This window comes from Hyperolius riggenbachi, chromosome 1 (genome assembly GCF_040937935.1).
Source record: "Hyperolius riggenbachi isolate aHypRig1 chromosome 1, aHypRig1.pri, whole genome shotgun sequence".
Classification (NCBI taxonomy): Eukaryota; Metazoa; Chordata; class Amphibia; order Anura; family Hyperoliidae; genus Hyperolius; species Hyperolius riggenbachi.
The window spans coordinates 587,037,287-587,057,153 of record NC_090646.1 but is presented as its reverse complement, the minus strand read 5'-3'; the positions used below and the strand labels follow the sequence as shown (position 1 = coordinate 587,057,153).

Here is a 19,867-nt window from a genome sequence, read left to right as displayed (position 1 = left end):
GCAAAAGCAATATTTTGGGTACCTGGAGTCAGACTCCGGTTCCTGATACATTAAAATTGTAATGAAAAAAATACAGTGTGTTAAAATTCACCTGAGGTATTATGCAAACGGATACATCATTTTAAACTGGATTATAGCACAAGTTTTTTTCATTTCATTTGAGTTGTAATATGTTTAAACATAATAATTTAAATGCAAACACGTGTAACTATTGTCAGCTCTAGGATCAATTCCACGTGAGATTAAAAAAAACTCATTTGGCTCATAAAATAAAATATTATTTGACATATTATTACATTTGGAGATGTTCATATAATTTAATTAGGATTATGCAATAGTATTGCAGTATATTCTACATATACATAATATATATTACCTGCAAACCCAGTTCAGAATGAGTAATAGAGAAAGATTCCCCTCATTTCTTCTGCATATTAAGTTTAAATGCATATCGCTTCACAGTCCTAAGCATAAGGACGCTTTACCAAGAAAGAGCGAACAGGAGTGCCTGCTGATTCCAGCCACCTTATTAATGGCCGGTTTACATGGGGTGCTCGGTGGCGTCACGTCGCAAATGATGCTAAAGAGAGCAGAGAAGCGTTTTGGCATCAGTTCCCGTCATTTAACTCCCGCATTGGAGCACAGAAACCCGTTGGTTACCCAACCCTGGACGTTACCTGTAGCCTGCAGGGAAAACCAGGATGACAGGAAATGGTGTGATCGAGCGTGGCGTTTGCACGAACGACTGTAAACAATCATTCCAGGGGCCCCACATACACTTCACATCCAGACCTTTTTTCCCACTTATGAACCAGAGCAGTTTTGACAGTTTAGCTATGTCCTTTTTTAATCAGAAATAACTTTATCCCTACTTACCACACATAAATGAAATCTCAGAATCAGAATCTTTATTATGGCCAAGCACGACTGGGTCGTGCCCGGAATTGGTCTTGGCACGTACAGGGTACTGATACAGGATATAGGTACAGATACAGGACAAAGTCAAGCAGTCAGAAAGGAACAGAACATTATACCAGATGCAGAGAAAGACAATGTAGCATAAGTTATAACACAAAGAAACGCCCAAAAGAGTATTTTGCTTTAGCTAGGGCGCGTCTATCCAGCATAGGACAGATTCGACTGTAGCAGAGTAGAAGTTTGTCAGAAGTTTTTGGGCCATACCAAACTTTTTTTAGTTGGCGGAGAAAGAAAAGTCTCTGTTGGGCTATCCTCTGTGTGGAGGCAGTGTTGGCCTTTCAACACAATATATATTGTTTTTTTCAAGACAAACTAGGCTTTCATTGTATTTCATTTTTTTCCCTCGAACTATTTTGTTTTCTATGAATTTTAATGGGAAAACAAAGAAAAAAAATTGAAAAAACATTTATTTCTCAGTTTTACCAATTCCAGTTTAAAAATAAAAAGTGCTACTGTAGATAAAAAACACAAATTTTGTTTGGCTATTCTTACTGCTTTTCACAAATTTATGGTGCAGATATTTGATTCTGAAATAATGCTACAGAGTGCATTTTTCACTATGAAATGAGAAAATAAAAGTATTTTTAATAGTAAAAATCAATCTCATTAGCTCAGGAAACATATATTCCCATTCACCAATTAGTGCTGCATCAGATGGTGCCAGAAATGTGCACAGGAGCAAGCCCAATCCTGCACAGCACTGCTTCTGCTACAAGACGTATATCTACTGACGTAGCTTAGATTAAGTCACAGAGGACGTATACAGTGGCTTGCAAAAGTATTCGGCCCCCTTGAAGTTTTCCACATGTTGTCACATTACTGCCACAAACATGCATCAATTTTATTGGAATTCCACGTGAAAGACCAATACAAAGTGGTGTACATGTGAGAAGTGGATAAAAAATCATACATCATTCCAAACATTTTTTTCAAATAAATAACTGCAAAGTGGGGTGTGTATAATTATTCGGCCCCCTGAGTCAATACTTTGTAGAACCACCTTTTGCTGCAATTACAGCTGCCAGTCTTTTAGGGTATGTCTCTACCAGCTTTGCACATCTAGAGACTGAAATCCTTGCCCATTCTTCTTTGCAAAACAGCTCCAGCTCAGTCAGATTAGATGGACAGCGTTTCTGAACAGCAGTTTTCAGATCTTGCCACAGATTCTCGATTGGATTTAGATATGGACTTTGACTGAGCTATTCTAACACATAGATATGTTTTGCTTTAAACCATTCCATTGTTGCCCTGGCTTTATGTTTAAAGTCATTGTCCTGCTGGAAGGTGAACCTGCGCCCCAGTCTCAAGTCTTTTGCAGTCTCCAAGAGGTTTTCTTCCAAGTTTGCCCTGTGTTTGGCTCCGTCCATCTTACCATCAACTCTGATCAGCTTCCCTGTCCCTGCTGAAGAGATGCACCCCCCGAGCATGATGCTGCCACCAGGGCCAGGCCGAGGCATAGGCTGGAGAGGCTCCAGCCTCAGGGCGCAGTGTAGGAGGGGGCGCACAATTCATTCAGCTGTCATTCCTAATTGTGTTTGAAGCAGAAAGAAATAAGAAAAGGAGATACATGGAAGTGACTACAAGCCAGATATATAGAGATTAAGGTGTTGGGGCCCTGGGGTGCCTCTTAGTCTAAGAGCAATCAATGTGTGATGGCTGGGGTGGATGGATGGAGGGGCGCACTTTGGTGTCTCAGCCTTGGGTGCTGGAGGACCTTGTCCCGGCTCTGGCTGCCACCACCATATTTGACAGTGGGGATGGTGTGTTCAGAGTGATGTGCAGTGTTAGTTTTCCGCCACACATAGCGTTTTGCATTTTGGCCAAAAAGTTCAATTTTGGTCTCATCTGACCAGAGCACCTTCTTCCACATGGTTTCTGTGTCCCCCACATGGCTTGTGGCAAACTGCAAACGGGACTTCTTATGCTTTCTGTTAACAATGCCTTTCTTCTTGCCACTCTTCCCTAAAGACCAACTTTGTACAGTGCACGACTAATAGTTGTCCTATGGACAGATTCCCCCACCTGAGCTGTAGATCTCTGCAGCTCGTCCAGAGTCACCATGGGCCTCTTGACTGCATTTCTGATCAGCGCTCTCCTTGTTCGGCCTGTGAGTTTAGGTGGCTGGCCTTGTCTTGGTAGGTTTATAGTTGTGCCATACTCCTTCCATTTCTGAATGATCGCTTGAACAGTGCTCCGTGGGATGTTCAAGGCTTTGGAAATCTTTTTGTAGCCTAAGCCTGCTTTAAATGTCTCAATAACTTGATCCCTGACCTGTCTTGTGTTTTCTTTGGACTTCACGGTGTTGTTGCTCCCAATATTCTCTTAGACAACCTCTGAGGCCCTCACAGAGCAGCTGTATTTGTACTGACTTTAGATTACACACAGGTGCACTCTATTTAGTCATTAGCACTCATCAGGCAATGTCTATAGGCAACTGACTGCACTCAGATCAAAGGGGGCCGAATAATTATGCACACACCACTTTGCAGTTATTTATTTGTAAAAAATGTTTGGAATCATGTATGATTTTCGTTCCACTTCTCATGAGTACACCACTTTGTGTTGGTCTTTCATGTGGAATTCCAATAAAATTGATTCATGTTTGTGGCAGTAATATGACAAAATGTGGAAAATTTCAAGGGGGCCCAATACTTTTGCAACCCACTGTATCTACTGACTTGTGGATAAAGTGGTTAAATGCCTGTTGTTTACCTCCATGAAACCATCCGTGTGAACCAACCCTTACTCAAATGTGGGTCAAATCCAGCTACATTGTAATAACTTATACACATTTTTTCAAGAATATACAACTGGGGTAGAAATGTTCTGTAAATATTTCGGTTGATATATTACTTACATTGCTGCTTTTGTTTTCTGATGCAGGCGAACGGGGAAGGTGCATTGACTCCTTTACCATCGGGCACTGGCGTTAAGCAAAGCTCTCATCTCCAATACAAAGTGCATGAAAGTAGAGAACAGGGAGAGCTACAACTCTCTGACGTGAAAATGGTAAATGAAGACTATGAGGCAAAGAGTGTAAATGAAGAAACGCAGTTACCCGATGTTGAAATAAGGAGGAATACATCAGGCTGTGTTGTTGCAGCAGAACCTAGCGTGTATGATCTGCTGAAGCCACTAAGCCCATTGGGGAATGAGACCCAAATGGGAGATGAAATAAGTGACCAAGCATACCTGCTATTCATAGAAAAGCCTAGAGATGACAGCAGTGAGTTGACTCCGGAACTGGTAGAGTCCATTAATTCAGTTCTAAGACTAGAGGTGCAATCTGGTATAGAGCAGCTGCAATGCAATATTGTAAGAGACCCATCAGATAAAGAACGACAGACACCAGTGTGGAATGTGTCCAGTTTGGATGTTACACTAATACCAAATACAGCACCTGCGCAAGAAGATAGTGATCACATGACTGAGGAAGGAGGATGCAAGCTGTCTCTACAGAACTCGGGACAGGTAGGATCAAATTCCCTCCCACAATGAAAGGGACCATATGTGTGTGTATGTAGATATGAAAATGTACGATTTTAAGTAATTACTCAAGTAATTACAGAAGGGAGTCAGTTGTTTATTATCGGTCACAAATGATGAACATTACTCTTATATCTTCTATAGGCAAAACAGGATATAGAAGGGACAAATTGCCATGTGATGGAGACCAGCCAATCAGAGACTTAAAGTACATTTCCAGTAACTTTTTCCCTTTTAATTATAGCCTACCTTCAACTAACCTAAGGTGCACCCTTCACACTCCAACTTCCTCTCAGGCCCTCTTACCTGGCACCAAAAGGGCCAGAATCGGCCCTGGAGTACCCTGATTCAATGTATCTACATGGATCCATCCATGCAGTCATCTCCATGCGGAATGTACGATCTCCTAATTTTCTGCATGATATAGGAAATAGATTCCATGTTTAATCAGGACACTATCTGCACTAGTCCTCCCCCCAAGGACCCTGGAAGGTGTATCAACTCATATGGGAGCCTGGTTTCGCAGGCCTTTAGCAGACTGTAATGCTACATTACCAATATTTTCACTATCAGCACCACCCAACACTCAAATCACTTAGTCTATGACTATGAAATACACATTAGACTGTGAGAGCTTCTGATAGACTGTTACTAACATGATTTATTCAGGGGTTTCACTAAAGGGCTATTGAGAATGTCAGCCTATATACCGTGTTTCCCCGAAAATAAGAAACAGTCTTATATTAATTTTTGCTCTTAAAGATTAAAAGATGCGCTAGGGCTTATTTTTAGGGGATGTCTTATATTTCTATGAGGAAGTGTCTCTCAGTAGAACATTTCTTGTTCCTTTGTACAGTGCTGTTCCTGGATTTTAAGATATGCTATTGTACTGATCAGACACTTGCCCAGTCATCCCTGCACTAGCTGATAACTTTGCTGTGTGCTGGGATGACAGCACCAGTGCCCAATCTGCATTGCACCAATGTGTTCCCACTTGCTGGCCACCTCTTCCTCTTTAACTTCCGCTGGGGCTTATTTTCAGGGTGGGGCTTATTTTTCAAGCATGCACAAAATTCCAGTTAGGGCTTATTTTCAGAGTAGGTCTTATTTTCAGGGACAGAGGGTAAATGCATAGTAATAATAATAATTCTCAGATGAATGGAAGGAGACAGATCAGGAGAAATCACATTTTAAAGAATCACAGAATAGACTTTATTTCTGCGGGCGTAAACCAGACAATGGGCCTGATGCACTACACTGTAAAGTTGCTGTGCGCAAGGAATGCACAGGAATTTTACCGTTGGGGCAGGGGCATTACTAGACTTTATAGGGCCCCCCCTGCCAACCCCGTGGATCGGGAGCCAGCGAATGGCAGCAGATAGTGTTCTGCTGTGAAGCAGCCTCTGGAAGCAGGAAATAATTACATACACTCCTGCACATGGTTTTCGTGAGTGAATAGGGAGGTTTCTTTGCTATTTTGGCTACACTTACGGTTGGGGAGAGGGAGATGGAGGGGCCCCCAAAGCCTCTGGGTCCCCCTACGACGGCAGGGGTCGCAGGGGTGATTGTTACGCCCATGCGTTGGAGGAGCAGCGCACCTTAACCCTTTAGGGCCATGGGCATTACCAGGTTAACACGCACATTGCTATGACTCCCTGCACACAGCAATTTTACCACAGAGTAGTGCATCAGGCCCAATGTGCTGTGAGGACGCAGCTCTGTAAGAGAAATTGTTACAGTAGGGATGACTTAATTTTTTAAAGTCCTATATTGTACTATAGTACTAAAAGTCTTATATTGTTTAACCTGTAGGATTAAAGAAAAGTGAAATCCGTCAGAGGGAAGCGTCTGAATGCTCCAGAGGTTTCTCCAATGTCCATGTTCCCTCCACTGCTGGCCACGCTCCCCTCCATGTAAGAGTGCAGCAGCAGTACTGCACAGGCACAAGCTCCATGCTTCAATCCTAGAAGGTGGCGTTTCACACAACTATGCCCATTCGATAAATAAAATTAAGGTTGTAATAGATAGCGGAGATACCGCCGCAGAGACAAGCGGCATGGTGGCTATCTCCGCGTATCAGCCAGCGGCCTCTGCCACACGGTTACATGCTGAGACTTTGCCTGGTCCTTCTATTGCTCACAGGTTACGGGCTACGCACGGTCAGCTGATTCCAGCCAGCGTCCGGATTGGCTGAGTGACTGGGGCAGTGCTGTGGAGCATGGTTGGGTATATATAGGACAGGCCTGTCAGTAGCTCCTCGTCTGCTGTTGCAAATGCTATAGTGTTAGCGCTCAGACCCTAGTCAGATCCCAAAGTGTGCTAGAACCGGCCGGAGCCGGGGATCCACACTTAGCCAGATTCTGTTGATAGCTTAAAGTACTAATTGCATTGTGTAACGATCGGTGTAACACAGAGAGGGTCTGATTACCGGTGATCTGCAGTATCACCGGAAATACAGATATATACCCGATTATTGATGATCTGCAGTATCACCGATAATCAGATATATCTCTAACCTCTGGACACCTGAGTATATATGAGTGTTTGGTGCAACAGTAATACTTTGAGGAGAGCCCCCGTATAGGGGGTGCAAAGCAGTAAGAGATACTGCCCAGAGCGCAGGCTCCTTCCAATGGCCTGAAGCTCCCCAAGAGGAGGAGTCAGGCAGAGAGTGGGAAGGACCAGAGTGTGAGTGACACCAATGGTGGAGTGTCACTGACAGATCTGTGAATTATCTCTAAACAGAGGAGATAGTTCTCGAGGTCGGACAAGCCAGGTCGGCAACAGACAGACAGATCAGATACAGAGGAAAGAGACTGATACGGAATCCTAAGGCAAGCAAGGTTTGGCAACAGAGTATCAGATATAGCGAAGTACCAAATCAGAGATCAGAAGAGAGGTCAGGAAAAGCAGAAGGTCATAACAAATAATATACAATATCTAGTCTAAAGGTGTGAGCTCCTTGATCATCAACACCCTGGAACTAGTCTGAAGATATAACAGGATGGTAAAGCTAATTCCTAGTCTTGGGTGTGAGCTCCGTAATCATCAACACCCTGTAACTAGTCTGAAGAATAACAGAATACACAGTATTCCTAATCTGAGGTGTGAGGTCCGTGATCATCAACACCCTGGGAACTGGTCTAAACAGTAACACAGAACTGACAAAAGGTCTGAGTGCTTCCACGTAGTGATCGCAACGGCAGACAACCAGAGAATGACCAGCACCCAGTATATATAGCAAGGCGCTCTCCAGCGCCTCCCCTAAGTGCTGGACCAATAGGAAGTGGTGGAATTGTCAGCTGACCGTCTTGGTCAGCTGACTCCCTTCTGGCTGTCATATAAGCTCTGCCTCTCAGCGCGCGCGTCCTTCTGAATCTGTGTGGACTATCAGTCCCAGCCACACTAGACCTGTGCTGTAAACCATCCGCTATGCTGAACGCGGAACCAGCTGCACTGCTATCAGAGCATGCGGCAGTTCCTCCGCGTTCAGCCACACTGCCAGCTGTAGGCCTATGCGTGTAACCTGCCGTGTCGGACGCGGAATCCGCCGCCTTGTTCTCAGGACATGCGGCGGTTTCTCCGCGCTCAGATGCAGGTCCATGCGCGCAATCTGCCGTGTTGGACGCGGAATCAGCCGCCTTGCTCTGAGCACCTGCGGCGGCTTTTCCGCGTTTTCTCACAGTACCCCCCCCCCTGAGGAGTGGACTCCGGGTAGCTCCTACCCGGCTTCTCAGGATGTAGGGCGTGAAATTCCTTCTTTAATTTGTCCGCATGCATGCGACAATCAGGTACCCATGTTCTCTCCTCAATGCCATAACCCTTCCAGTGAACCAAATACTGTACTGAGTTCTGTACAATACGTGAGTCTAAAATCTTTTCCACTTCATACTCAGGTTGGTCATCCACCATCACAGGGGGAGGAGGAGTGGAATCTACATGCACTGCTGGCTTAAGCAGGGACACATGGAACGATCTCACCCCACGCATACTGGCAGGAAGGTCAATGGCATACGTAACATTGTTGAATTTCTTCGTTACTGGGAAAGGACCCACAAATCTGGGTCCTAACTTGGGCGAAGGCTGCTTCAAAGTCAAATGACGAGTAGAATCCCAGACCAAGTCTCCTGGCCGGAACCTTCACTCAATAGAACGTTTCTTGTCAGCTTGACTTTTCTGACTCTGAAAAGCCTTCTCTAGATTCTCTTTCACAGTTCCCCACATGTTCCTAAATGACTTTTGCCACGCCTCCAAAGCTGGAAATGGAGTAGAAGCTACTGGCAGTGGGGAGAACTTAGGCAACCTACCAGTTACCACCTGAAATGGAGAGAATCCAGAGGAAGCACTTTTCAAATTATTGTGTGCAAATTCTGCAAACGGCAAGAACTTGACCCAATCATTTTGCACATCCGCGACGTAGCACCTTAGAAACTGTTCCAGAGACTGATTTATTCTCTCGGTCTGACCATTGGTCTGTGGGTGGTAGCCCGACGAAAATGACAGTTCCATGCCCAATTGATGACAGAATGCCCTCCAAAATTTAGAAACAAATTGGACTCCCCGATCTGACACTATATTTTCCAGAATGCCATGTAACCGGAAAATGTGCATGATGAAAAGGTCGGCCAACTCCTTGGCCGAGGGGAGTCCTTTCAGAGGCACAAAATGGGCCATTTTGCTGAATCTGTCGACTACCACCCAAATGACCGACATGCCTTCAGACCTTGGGAGCTCACCCACAAAATCCATGGACAAGTGGGTCCATGGCTCACTCGGGGTGGGCAAAGGCTGCAATGTTCCCACAGGTGCCAGACGGAAGGGTTTACTTTTTGCACATACTGCACATTCTCTCACATATTCCTTACAGTCAGTTGCCAAAGAAGGCCACCAAGCACACCTAGCAACAAGGTCCTGTGTTCTGGAGGCCCCAGGATGCCCAGCATTTCTGTGGGAGTGGAACATCTGTAATATCTGGAGACGAAATGGCAATGGCACAAACATGACCCCTTCAGGTTTACCCTCAGGAACATCCTGCTGGAAGGGACTTAAAGTCTCCATCCAATTCTTCCAAGTCTCTGTGGCAGCCAATACCACTTTCTGTGGAATAATAGTCTCTGGGTCTGAGGGCTGTGCTGTCTCTGGCTCAAAGCATCTGGATAAAGCATCGGCTTTAATGTTTTTACTACCCGGAGTATACGTAATTACAAATCTGAAACTCGAGAAAAACAGTGACCACCGAGCCTGACGGGGACTCAATCTCTTAGCCCCCTCAATGTATTCCAATTTTTTTGATCAGTGTAAACTGTAATCGTATGTTCTGCTCCTTCTAGCCAATGACGCCATTCCTCAAAGGCCAATTTAATGGCCAGAAGCTCCCTGTTGCCAATATCGTAGTTTTTCTCTGCTGGTGAAAACCTACGTGAAAAATAGGCACACGGGTGTAATCTTCCCTGCAACCCAGAACGCTGAGACAGCACAGCCCCCACCCCAACCTCTGAGGCATCTACCTCTACAATAAAGGGATAAGAGGTGTCGACGTGTCTAAAAATGGGTGCAGAACAAAACAATTCTTTCAGAGTGGAGAAAGCAGCCAGAGCTTCGAGGGACCAGTGGTTGGTATCTGCCCCTTTCTTTGTGAGACTGGTGAGGGGTGCAATGACTGTGGAGTACCCCTTAATGAACCTTCTATAGTAATTTGCGAACCCCAAGAACCTTTGGAGAGCCTTCAGTCCCACTGGCTGAGGCCACTCCAGGACAGCAGAGACTTTGGCGGGGTCCATAGAAAGACCCGAGGTAGAGATTATATACCCCAGAAAGGCGACAGATGTTACCTCGAAAATACATTTCTCCAACTTAGCATAAAGCATGTTTTGTCTTAGCTTGTGCAACTCAAATCTGACATGAGCCCTGTGCTCTGTGAGGTCAGCTGGGAAGATTAGTATATCATCTATATACCAAGACAAATTTCCCTAAAACCTCCCTGAACACCTCATTGATGAGTTCCTGAAAGACGGCCGGAGCGTTACACAACCCGAAGGGCATCACCAGGTACTCGTAATGCCCATCGGATGTGTTAAAGGCCGTCTTCCACTCATCGCCCTCTCTGATCCGTACCAGGTTGTATGCACCCCGTAAATCCAATTTTGAAAAAATCTTAGCTTTGGCGACCTGAGTAAATAAATCGTCTATCAAAGGTAATGGATAGCGGTTTTTTATTGTGATTTTATTCAGACCCCGATAATCAATGCATGGTCGAAGACCTCCGTCTTTTTTCTTTACAAAAAAGAAGCCTGCTCCAGCAGGTGACCGGGAAGGGCGAATGAATCCTTTAGCTAAGTTTTCACGGATATATTCCTGCATGGCCAATTTCTCTGGCCCAGATAAATTGTAGAGGTGACCTCTAGGGGGCATACAACCAGACCGGAGATCGATGGGACAATCGAAAGGGCGATGTGGAGGAAGTTTATCGGCTGATCTAGGACAAAACACGTCTGAGAATTCAGAATACTGATCTGGTACTCCCTCCACGTGAATCTTGGTCTGGCCCAAGGTTACCTTTGCTAAACAATGACGAAAGCAATGGGAAGACCAGCTCGTTAGCTGACCAGTGGCCCAATATCTGAGGGGAGTGAAGTTGTAACCAAGGCATGCCAAGAATGATCGTGGAGGTTGTCATGTGTAACACAAAAAAAAACAAATGTTCCTTATGTAGTGCCCCGATAGTGACTCCCACCTCAGGGGTCTGTGACAGAGGACTGTTACCCTGCAGGGGGGAATCATCCACTGCCGTAACTTGAATAGGGGGTTTTACCGGGGTGACCGGGATACCCAATTTTTTTGCAAATTCAATATTCATAAAATTAGCTGCTGAGTCTGAGTCAATTAATGCTTCCGTGACTTCAGACTTATCTTCCCATGAAATAGTACAAGGAAGAAGCAAACATTTATCATCTAGGGGTAAAAACTGTACGCCTAGGGTATTACCCCCAACTACTCCTAGGCAGTAGCGTTTCCCGATTTCTTAGGGCAATTCTGTACTCTATGACCCCCCTCTGCACAATAAAGACAAAGCTGTTCTGCTATTCTGCGTTTCCGCTCCACTTGAGACAATTTTGACCGACCAATCTGCATTGGTTCAGGTGGAGGCGAAACGGGAGGAGGTGAAATGGGAGGAGGTGGAGTCGCAGGGGGCGCAGCGTGGGATACCATTCTCACATAGTTCCTACCCCGGGTCTGTCTCTGATAGCGCAGCCGGCGATCTATTCTGATGGCCGATGAAATGGCCTCATCAATGGACTTCGGTTCAGGCTGACTTAACATAAGATCGGAGACCTCATCTGACAACCCTGATAAGAAACAATCTAAAAGGGTAAAGGTATCCCACCTGGCTGATACTGACCACCTCCTAAATTCAGCAGCATACTCTCCAACTCGGACTCTTACCTTGACGTAACAGTTTGAGCTTCCGTTCAGAAGTCGAGGCAATGTCTGGATCATCGTAAATTATAGCCATGGCTTTAAAAAATTCCTCTACAGAGGTTGGGGTCAAGTCTCCATCGGGCAGACTGTACGCCCAGGTCTGAGAATCACCTGATAACAAAGTTTTAATAAATGTAACCCTTTGGGTCATAGTTCCTGAAGAATTAGGTCTCAACTCAAAATATGATAACACTCTACTCCTAAAATTTCGGAAGTCAGATCTGTGACCAGAAAATTTTTCAGGTACAGGCATACGTATGTCTGTGCTAGGAGGGAATCGCACTTCATCCACAGCTGTCTGGAGGGTTTGTATAGACCCGGACAATGCGTCAATTAATGTCCGGTGACTACCCAGCACTTGGTTGATGTTATCCACCGAAGTGGTAAGTGTGCCCAGACGGCCGGTGATAGCGTCCATTTGCATTCTTACGTCTGCCGTTCTGTAACGATCGGTGTAACACAGAGAGGGTCTGATTACCGGTGATCTGCAGTATCACTGGGAATACAGATGTATACCCGATTATTGATGATCTGCAGTATCACCAATAATCAGATATAGCTCTAACCTCTGGACACCTGAGTATATATGAGTGTTTGGTGCAACAGTAATACTTTGATGAGAGCCCCCGTATAGGGGGTGCAAAGCAGTAAGAGATACTGCCCAGAGCGCAGGCTCCTTCCAATGGCCTGAAGTTCCCAAGGGGAGGAGTCAGGCAGAGAGTGGGAAGGACCAGAGTGTGAGTGACACCAATGGTGGAGTGTCACTGACAGATCTGTGAACTATCTCTAAACAGAGGAGATAGTTCTCGAGGTCAGACAAGCCAGGTCGGCAACAGACAGACAGATCAGATACAGAGGAAAGAGACTGATACGGAATCCTAAGGCAAGCAAGGTTTGGCAACAGAGTATCAGATATAGCGAAGTACCAAATCAGAGATCAGAAGAGAGGTCAGGAAAAGCAGAAGGTCATAACAAATAATATACAATATCTAGTCTAAAGGTGTGAGCTCCTTGATCATCAACACCCTGGAACTAGTCTGAAGATATAACAGGATGGTAAAGCTAATTCCTAGAGTTGGGTGTGAGCTCCGTAATCATCAACACCCTGGAACTAGTCTGAAGAATAACACAGATAATACACAGTATTCCTAATCTGAGGTGGGAGGTCCGTGATCATCAACACCCTGGGAACTGGTCTAAACAGTAACACAAAACTGACAAAAGGTCTGAGTGCTTCCACGTAGTGATCGCAACGGCAGACAACCAGAGAATGACCAGCACCCAGTATATATAGCAAGGCGCTCTCCAGCGCCTCCCCTAAGTGCTGGACCAATAGGAAGTGGTGGAATTGTCAGCTGACCGTCTTGGTCAGCTGACTCCCTTCTGGCTGTCATATAATCAGAATCAGAATCGCATTTATTTCGCCAAGCACGACTGGGTCGTGCCCGGAATTGGGCTTGGCACAAGAATACAGGGCATGTACATAGAAACATATGAGACAATAGAGCATAGAACATCACAAGAACAATATTTTACATCAATACTTTACAAACACATCTGGTTCCAAACATATACGTGATACCTTTCCAAACACATCAGCCATGTGGTGGTTTATATGCAGAAAGTCATGGGGGGGGGGCAGCCTACGGGGGGAGAGAAAGGGCAGAGCGTATAGAGTTCAGCGAAATTACAGCTGAGGGGAAGAAGCTGTTTTTGTGTCTCGTGGTCTTTGTGGAGATGGACCGGTACCTTAGATACCTCCGCCCTACGGGGAGCTGATTGAAAAACTGGTGGCCGGGGTGGGAGGGATCCTTGGCAATCTTCAGTGCTCTGGAGCGTAGTCTGGCGTTGTAGAGGGAGTCCAGGGCAGGGAGTGTGTTCCCGATGATTCTTTCCGCTGACCTGATGACCCTCTGTAGTTTGCGTCTGTCGCCTTCGGAGGAGCCAGCATACCATACAAGGATGGAAGAACAGAGGACGGATTTGATGGTTGCGGTATAGAAGTTCGTCAGGAGTTTTTGTGACATGCCGAACTTCTTCAGTTGGCGGAGGAAGTAAAGCCTTTGCTGGGCTTTCCTCTGGGTGGAGACCGTGTTAGCCTTCCACTTCAGGGTGTTGGAGATGGTGGTGCCCAGGAGGCGGGCACAGGGCACACTCTCCACCACCATTCCTCCAATGTGCAGTGGAGGTGGCGAGGGGGCATGTTTCCAAAAGTCAATGATAATCTCAATGGTTTTTGCGTTGTTGAGGACCAGCTTGTTCTCCTTGCACCAGTGACAAATCCTTTCCACTTGATGGCGGTAAGCCTGCTCGTCATTGTTGGAGATCAGGCCGACTATGGTGGTGTCGTCTGCAAATTTGATTACCTTGACAGAGCTTGCTGAGGATCTGCAATTGTTCGTATACAGGGAGAACAGGAATGGTGACAAGACGCAGCCTTGTGGAGCCCCTGTGTTGGTGGTCTTTGGTTGCGAGGAGGTGGAGCCCAGCTTTACCACCTGGGATCTGTTTGTAAGGAAGTCATTGATCCACAGTTGGAGTGTGGGGTGGACCCCGAGCTCAGCCAGATTCTCACATAGTATATGGGGGCTAATGGTGTTAAATGCTGAGCTGAAGTCGAGGAGGACCCTGGCATATGAATTTGGTTTGTCGAGGTGATTGTAGGCAAGCTCCAGACAGATGTTAATGGCGTCGTCGGTCGACCTATTTGCCCTGTATGCAAATTGGTACGGGTCTAGTTGGGTTTCTGTTTTGTGTTTAAGGAGGGGCAGGACCACCTTTTCAAAAGTTTTCATTATGACCGATGTGAGGGCGACAGGCCTGAAATTATTGAGGTCGGACGTGCCCTGCTTTTTGGGTACAGGGATGATGGTGGACCTCTTGAAGCATGCCGGTACTCTGCCACACTGTAGGGACTTGTTGAAGACGGAGGAGAGGATAGGAGCAAGCTGCTGTGCGCATGTTTTCAGGCAGGCTGGCGACACTCCGTCAGGGCCCGAGGCTTTCCTGGCCTTTAGCCTGGACAGGTGGCACGCCACGTCCGCCTCGCTTACGGCTGGGGGAGGCAAGTTATGGCCAGGTGGTACGGCGATATGGGGTGAAGTGATGGGAGCCTGTAGCCTCGCAGGAACCTCATTCTCCTCGAACCTGCAGTAGAAGTCGCTGAGGTTTTCCGCCAGCTCAGTGCTGGGAGGTGCGCTTTGGGGGGGGGGGGCTTGTAATTGGTTGCAGCTTTAAGCCCTCGCCAAACGGCTTGTGAGTCATTTGAGGAGAGGTCCTCCTTCAGCTTGTCTGCGTATCCTTTCTTTGCATTTTTCAATTACCTGTCAAGCAAGTTTCTTGCCCTCTTGTATTCCTCCCGAATAAGTTTCTTGCCCTCTTGTATTCCGCCCGAGTCCTTCTGAATCTGTGTGGACTATCAGTCCCAGACACACTAGACCTGTGCTGTAAACAATCCGCTATGCCGAACGCGGAACCAGCCGCACTGCTATCAGAGCATGCGGCGGTTCCTCCGCGTTCAGCCACACTGCCAGCTGTAGGCCTATGCGTGTAACCTGCCGTGTCGGACGCGGAATCCGCCGCCTTGTTCTCAGGACATGCGGCGGTTTCTCTGCGCTCAGATGCAGGTCCATGCGCGCAATCTGCCGTGTTGGACGCGGAATCAGCCGCCTTGCTCTGAGCACCCGCGGCGGCTTTTCCGCGTTTTCTCACACATTGTTTATTTGTTATGACTTTCTGCTTACTCTGACTATCCTCCTGTTTGTCGATTCTGTACCTCAGCCATCTGATTCACGTTGCCGACCCTGCTTGTTATTGACGCTGAATGAGTCTTCCGTTTCTTTACTGTACCTGTCCGCTCGTTGCCTATTCTGCCTGTCTGACCTCGCTACCCGCACCAGTGGGCCTAGCCACTCGTGAGGGAAGTTACTGTCTGTATCATCTACTCCTAGGCTGCAGTACTGTCTGTATCATCTACTCCTAGGCTGCAGTACTGTCTGTATTGCCTACACTTAGGCTGCAGTACCTTCTGTATCAACTACGCCTAGGCTGCAATACAGTTCGTATCACCTGTTCCACAGAGGATCGTTAGTGCAGTACTAATTGTATTACTCCTCCTTGTGCTGTGCACCAAACACTACTAGGCTGCAGTACTACCTGAATCACCTGCTCCACAGGTGATCAGTTGTTCAGCTCTGGTTGTATTATCTTCTACTTGCGTTTGTGCTTCCAACACTCTCGGCTGCAGCACGGTCTGACTCACCTGCCCAATAGTGAGCACCAGCTGCAGTACTGTCTGGGTCACCCGCTCCTCGGGTGAACCCGCTCATCCTAATTACTGTTACACCAAACACTATCTCACATTGGTAGTCTTGTATCTGGCTATACTAGCATTATTGGTGATTCTGCAGATCACCATATAATCAGGTATAGCATCTGTATTATTGGTGATACTGCAGATCACCAATAATCAGAAAATCTGTTAGCTGACACCAATCGTTACAAGGGTTCAATGAAACAATCTACTAGCTGTGGCTATAGAGTCCTGTGCCACTAAAAATTGTAAAAAGTCAATATAAGTCCACATCTGCCAAGGAGTCACACTGATTAGCTTCTATTCTTCCTATCACCTTCACCAGCACCCAGGTGAACAGACACTCACCAAATGTTAAGACCCCCAATTAGGTCTATCAGCGCCTTGGGACACTTCGGCCGTCCCCCACCACACCGGGCTGATGACAGTCACCACTGGGTATCAGATGCTCCTTATCCTTGCATTTGTAGTCTCCAGCTTCCCATTAGAATTACCTCAAAACAAACGCCTCACATAGCGTAAAACCAGTGACATTTATTTTAAAAAAGCATAAAAGTACACTCAAAATTTCCTCTTCTTTGAAATCAGCACGGAGTAATTTAAATACGGGCTCTCCCCCGCTTTGTTGGGCCCCCGGCTGGCACCTGTAGTCCCTCTACTGTGGTTGGCATGGCTTGCACCTCCACTCCGCCTCAGTTCCGGACGCTGCTCGGGATCTCCTCGTGTGATATTGTTACTTCCGTGTCTCGCCCCGCCTTACATGTTTCGTCATTACTGACTCATCAGAAGCTCCATGCTACCGTGCAGGCCGTACATTGCCACTGTGCTCATATACAGAGGGGAGCGAGGCTGCAAGCAATCTTCAGCAGTAATGTCCAAGATTGCATAAAGGGTCCCAGCACAGTGCAGGAGGGGGTGTAAAAGGGGCCACACACCATACAATTTTTAAAATATATTTTCAATTCAAGAATTGCAATACATTTTTTTTTTTGACTGATTGTAACATTTAAAAAATCTGATCAACGTAACCCACACACACACGTGTGGTCAATTTTTAACCACTTATGAAAAAAATGATTGAAAACTCTGACAAAATTGCTTGCCATTATATATGTTACGGCCAGAACCCGAAGTTTGGCCAGAACTAGAAGTGGCCGGCCACTTCGGGTTCTGGCCGGCCAATGCGCGAACTGGCCGCTGCGCTGCGGCCAATGTGAGAAATGAAACAATTCCTGTAAGGTTTAATGTGATGTTGTGGCCGCAGCGCAGCAGGGCAAAATGTATCACACATCTTTACTTTATTCAATGGCATTAAGCCGCCCGGCTTTTTCCTCTGCCTCTCTCTCCTCCCCCCCCCCCCCCCCCCCCGCCTCTCTCTCCCCTTCTCTTATGGGCACAGCCGGGCGGGGACACGCGTGTCCAGGAGAGTCGTTCCTCGCGGCAGGAGAGCAGAGCGGGGAGGCTGCAGACATTGCTTCTGCCAGCACCCGCTCTGCAAGAACGGCAGGATTCCCCTGCCGCGACGAACGACTCCGGAGGGACACGCGTGTCCCCGCCCGGCTGTGCCCATAAAGAGAAGGAGAGAGAGAGGCGGGGGGGGGGGGGGGGGGGAGGAGAGAGAGGCAGAGGAAAAAGCCGGGCGGCTTAATGCCATTGAATAAAGTAAAGATGTGTGATACATTTTTTGCCCCGCTGCGCTGCGGCCACAACATCACATTAAACCTTACAGGAATTGTTTCATTTCTCACATTGGCCGCAGCGCAGCGGCCAGTTCGCGCATTGGCCGGCCAGAACCCGAAGTGGCCGGCCACTTCTAGTTCTGGCCAAACTTCGGGTTCTGGCCGTAACATATATAAGGAAATCGACAATCTACCACACACTATTCAATTTTCATAAAAATTGATCCGAAAAATCCAGGACTCCAGTCTTATCTTATCTTATTATCGAATAAAAAGGGGAAATCCGATCGGATTTATTGCTGGAATAAAAAAAAAAGCTTTTTATGTTTGGGAAAATCCGATCGTTTTTATCGAATTGGATCATTTTATTGTATCGTGTGTACCCCCTTAGGGCTTGTTCACACTGCAGACGTTTTCGGGGTTTTTTTTTTTACAAGCGGTCAATTTTTAAAATCGCCCACCAAATGCTTGTGCAATGAATGTCTATGAGAAGGTTCATATCAGTGCGAGTCATGTGCTGTCTGTTCAGTAAAGCGGTACGTGGACCATTTTTGTGGTGATTCCGCCTCAATGGAAAGTATAGGAGAAATGCAAAACGCTCATAAAATCGTTATGTGTAGCGATTGCGTTCGCGTTTTTAAGAATAAATACAATGTATTTATTATTTTCCGGGTCAAAGAGTTCACTTCCTGACCTGCATCAGGGAGTGAATTACAAAACCGCTCGGAAAAAACCCTTAGAAAACCGCTAAGCACAAAAACAAATTGCCCACCCAAGGGCCGGGAATCGGGAAAACAAAGACGCCTCAAAAACAGCCCAATGTGAACAAGGCCTTAAGGAAGTTCGAAGAAGACTCTGAACCTTTCAGAGGCTATTCCCTACTGAGGTAAGTATCTAACTTTTTTATGGGGGGGAAGACTCCGAAACAGGTCACTTTAGCGCACTCCCTACCTCACCCTGCGCCTGATCTGGGCGCTGACTTAGACATAATGTTAATAGGTCTATGGCCACGCAGCAGGATTTTAAGCGTAATTCCGGTGCCGGCGATAGCCGGACACAGAATTACTTCATTCGGCCCACCCTGCGCCCAATTGAAACTAAGGGCTGGTGCACACCACAAGAGCTTTTTCATCACTAGAGATTTTAAAAGCTCTTGCTAATGCAATGTTAGGGGGGCTTTTTACAAAATGACATTGCTCCAGTGTGCACACACACATAGGATAACGTTAGCAGGAGCTTTTAAATCACAAAACGCTTCTCTTCTGATGTGCACCAGCCCTGAGTTTACTAAAAATGATCCATAGGTCCATAAAGACCAGATTCATAGAAGAAATCTAAAGTTGTTGTGCCATCTAGTGGTCACTTGTTGATTACATATTATCTACCTAACACAAAGGGCTTGATTCACAAAGCGCTGCTAACTGTTAGCACGCTTGTGAAAAGCCACTAAAAATCCTTTGCGCGCACTAATTAGCAAAGTACCGCGCGCAAGGCCGGAGCGTGCGAAACACGCGTGTGCGCCGTGTTTCGGAAACAGTCATTGATAAGGGGAGAGTCCAGTTTCTGGACTCCTAACCAAGTAGTTTACAAGTGGTTTATCAGACATCAGCTAACCAAGGTGCTTATACACAGAAAGAAGCAAGCTCTGCAACCGAGTGCCTACTTAGATTTGTGATGGGATTGGGGCGTTACATTGTGCTTATATGTAAGTATAGTTTAAATGTTGTAAATGGGTGCCCTGATAATGAATGTGTTAATGCATAACTTGCAGTATTGATTTTAGCCCTGTTTTAATATAGTGGCATGTTTCCCCAGTACATACTGTAAAAATTGGTACTGTCTATACTGTTAACAGACTAGCTGCTGTGTGTTATCAGCTTCGTTTGAAATTTAATGGCTAAGATGCCAAAGTGACCCCACCCCCATTGCAAAT

The 19,867-nt window shown here is 46.4% G+C and overlaps 1 protein-coding gene across 5 annotated transcripts in view; it reads left to right on the top strand.

Annotated features, from left to right (window-relative positions):
* The window catches only part of ANKRD31 (ankyrin repeat domain 31), a 249,855-nt gene that overhangs the window by 79,497 nt on the left and 150,491 nt on the right, over window positions 1–19,867 (top strand). For all 5 annotated transcript variants that reach the window (XM_068248640.1, XM_068248656.1, XM_068248648.1 and 2 more), the window contains one exon: window positions 3,862–4,449. In XM_068248640.1, the coding sequence (XP_068104741.1) occupies window positions 3,862–4,449 (588 nt within the window). The remainder of the gene's footprint in view (window positions 1–3,861; window positions 4,450–19,867) is intronic.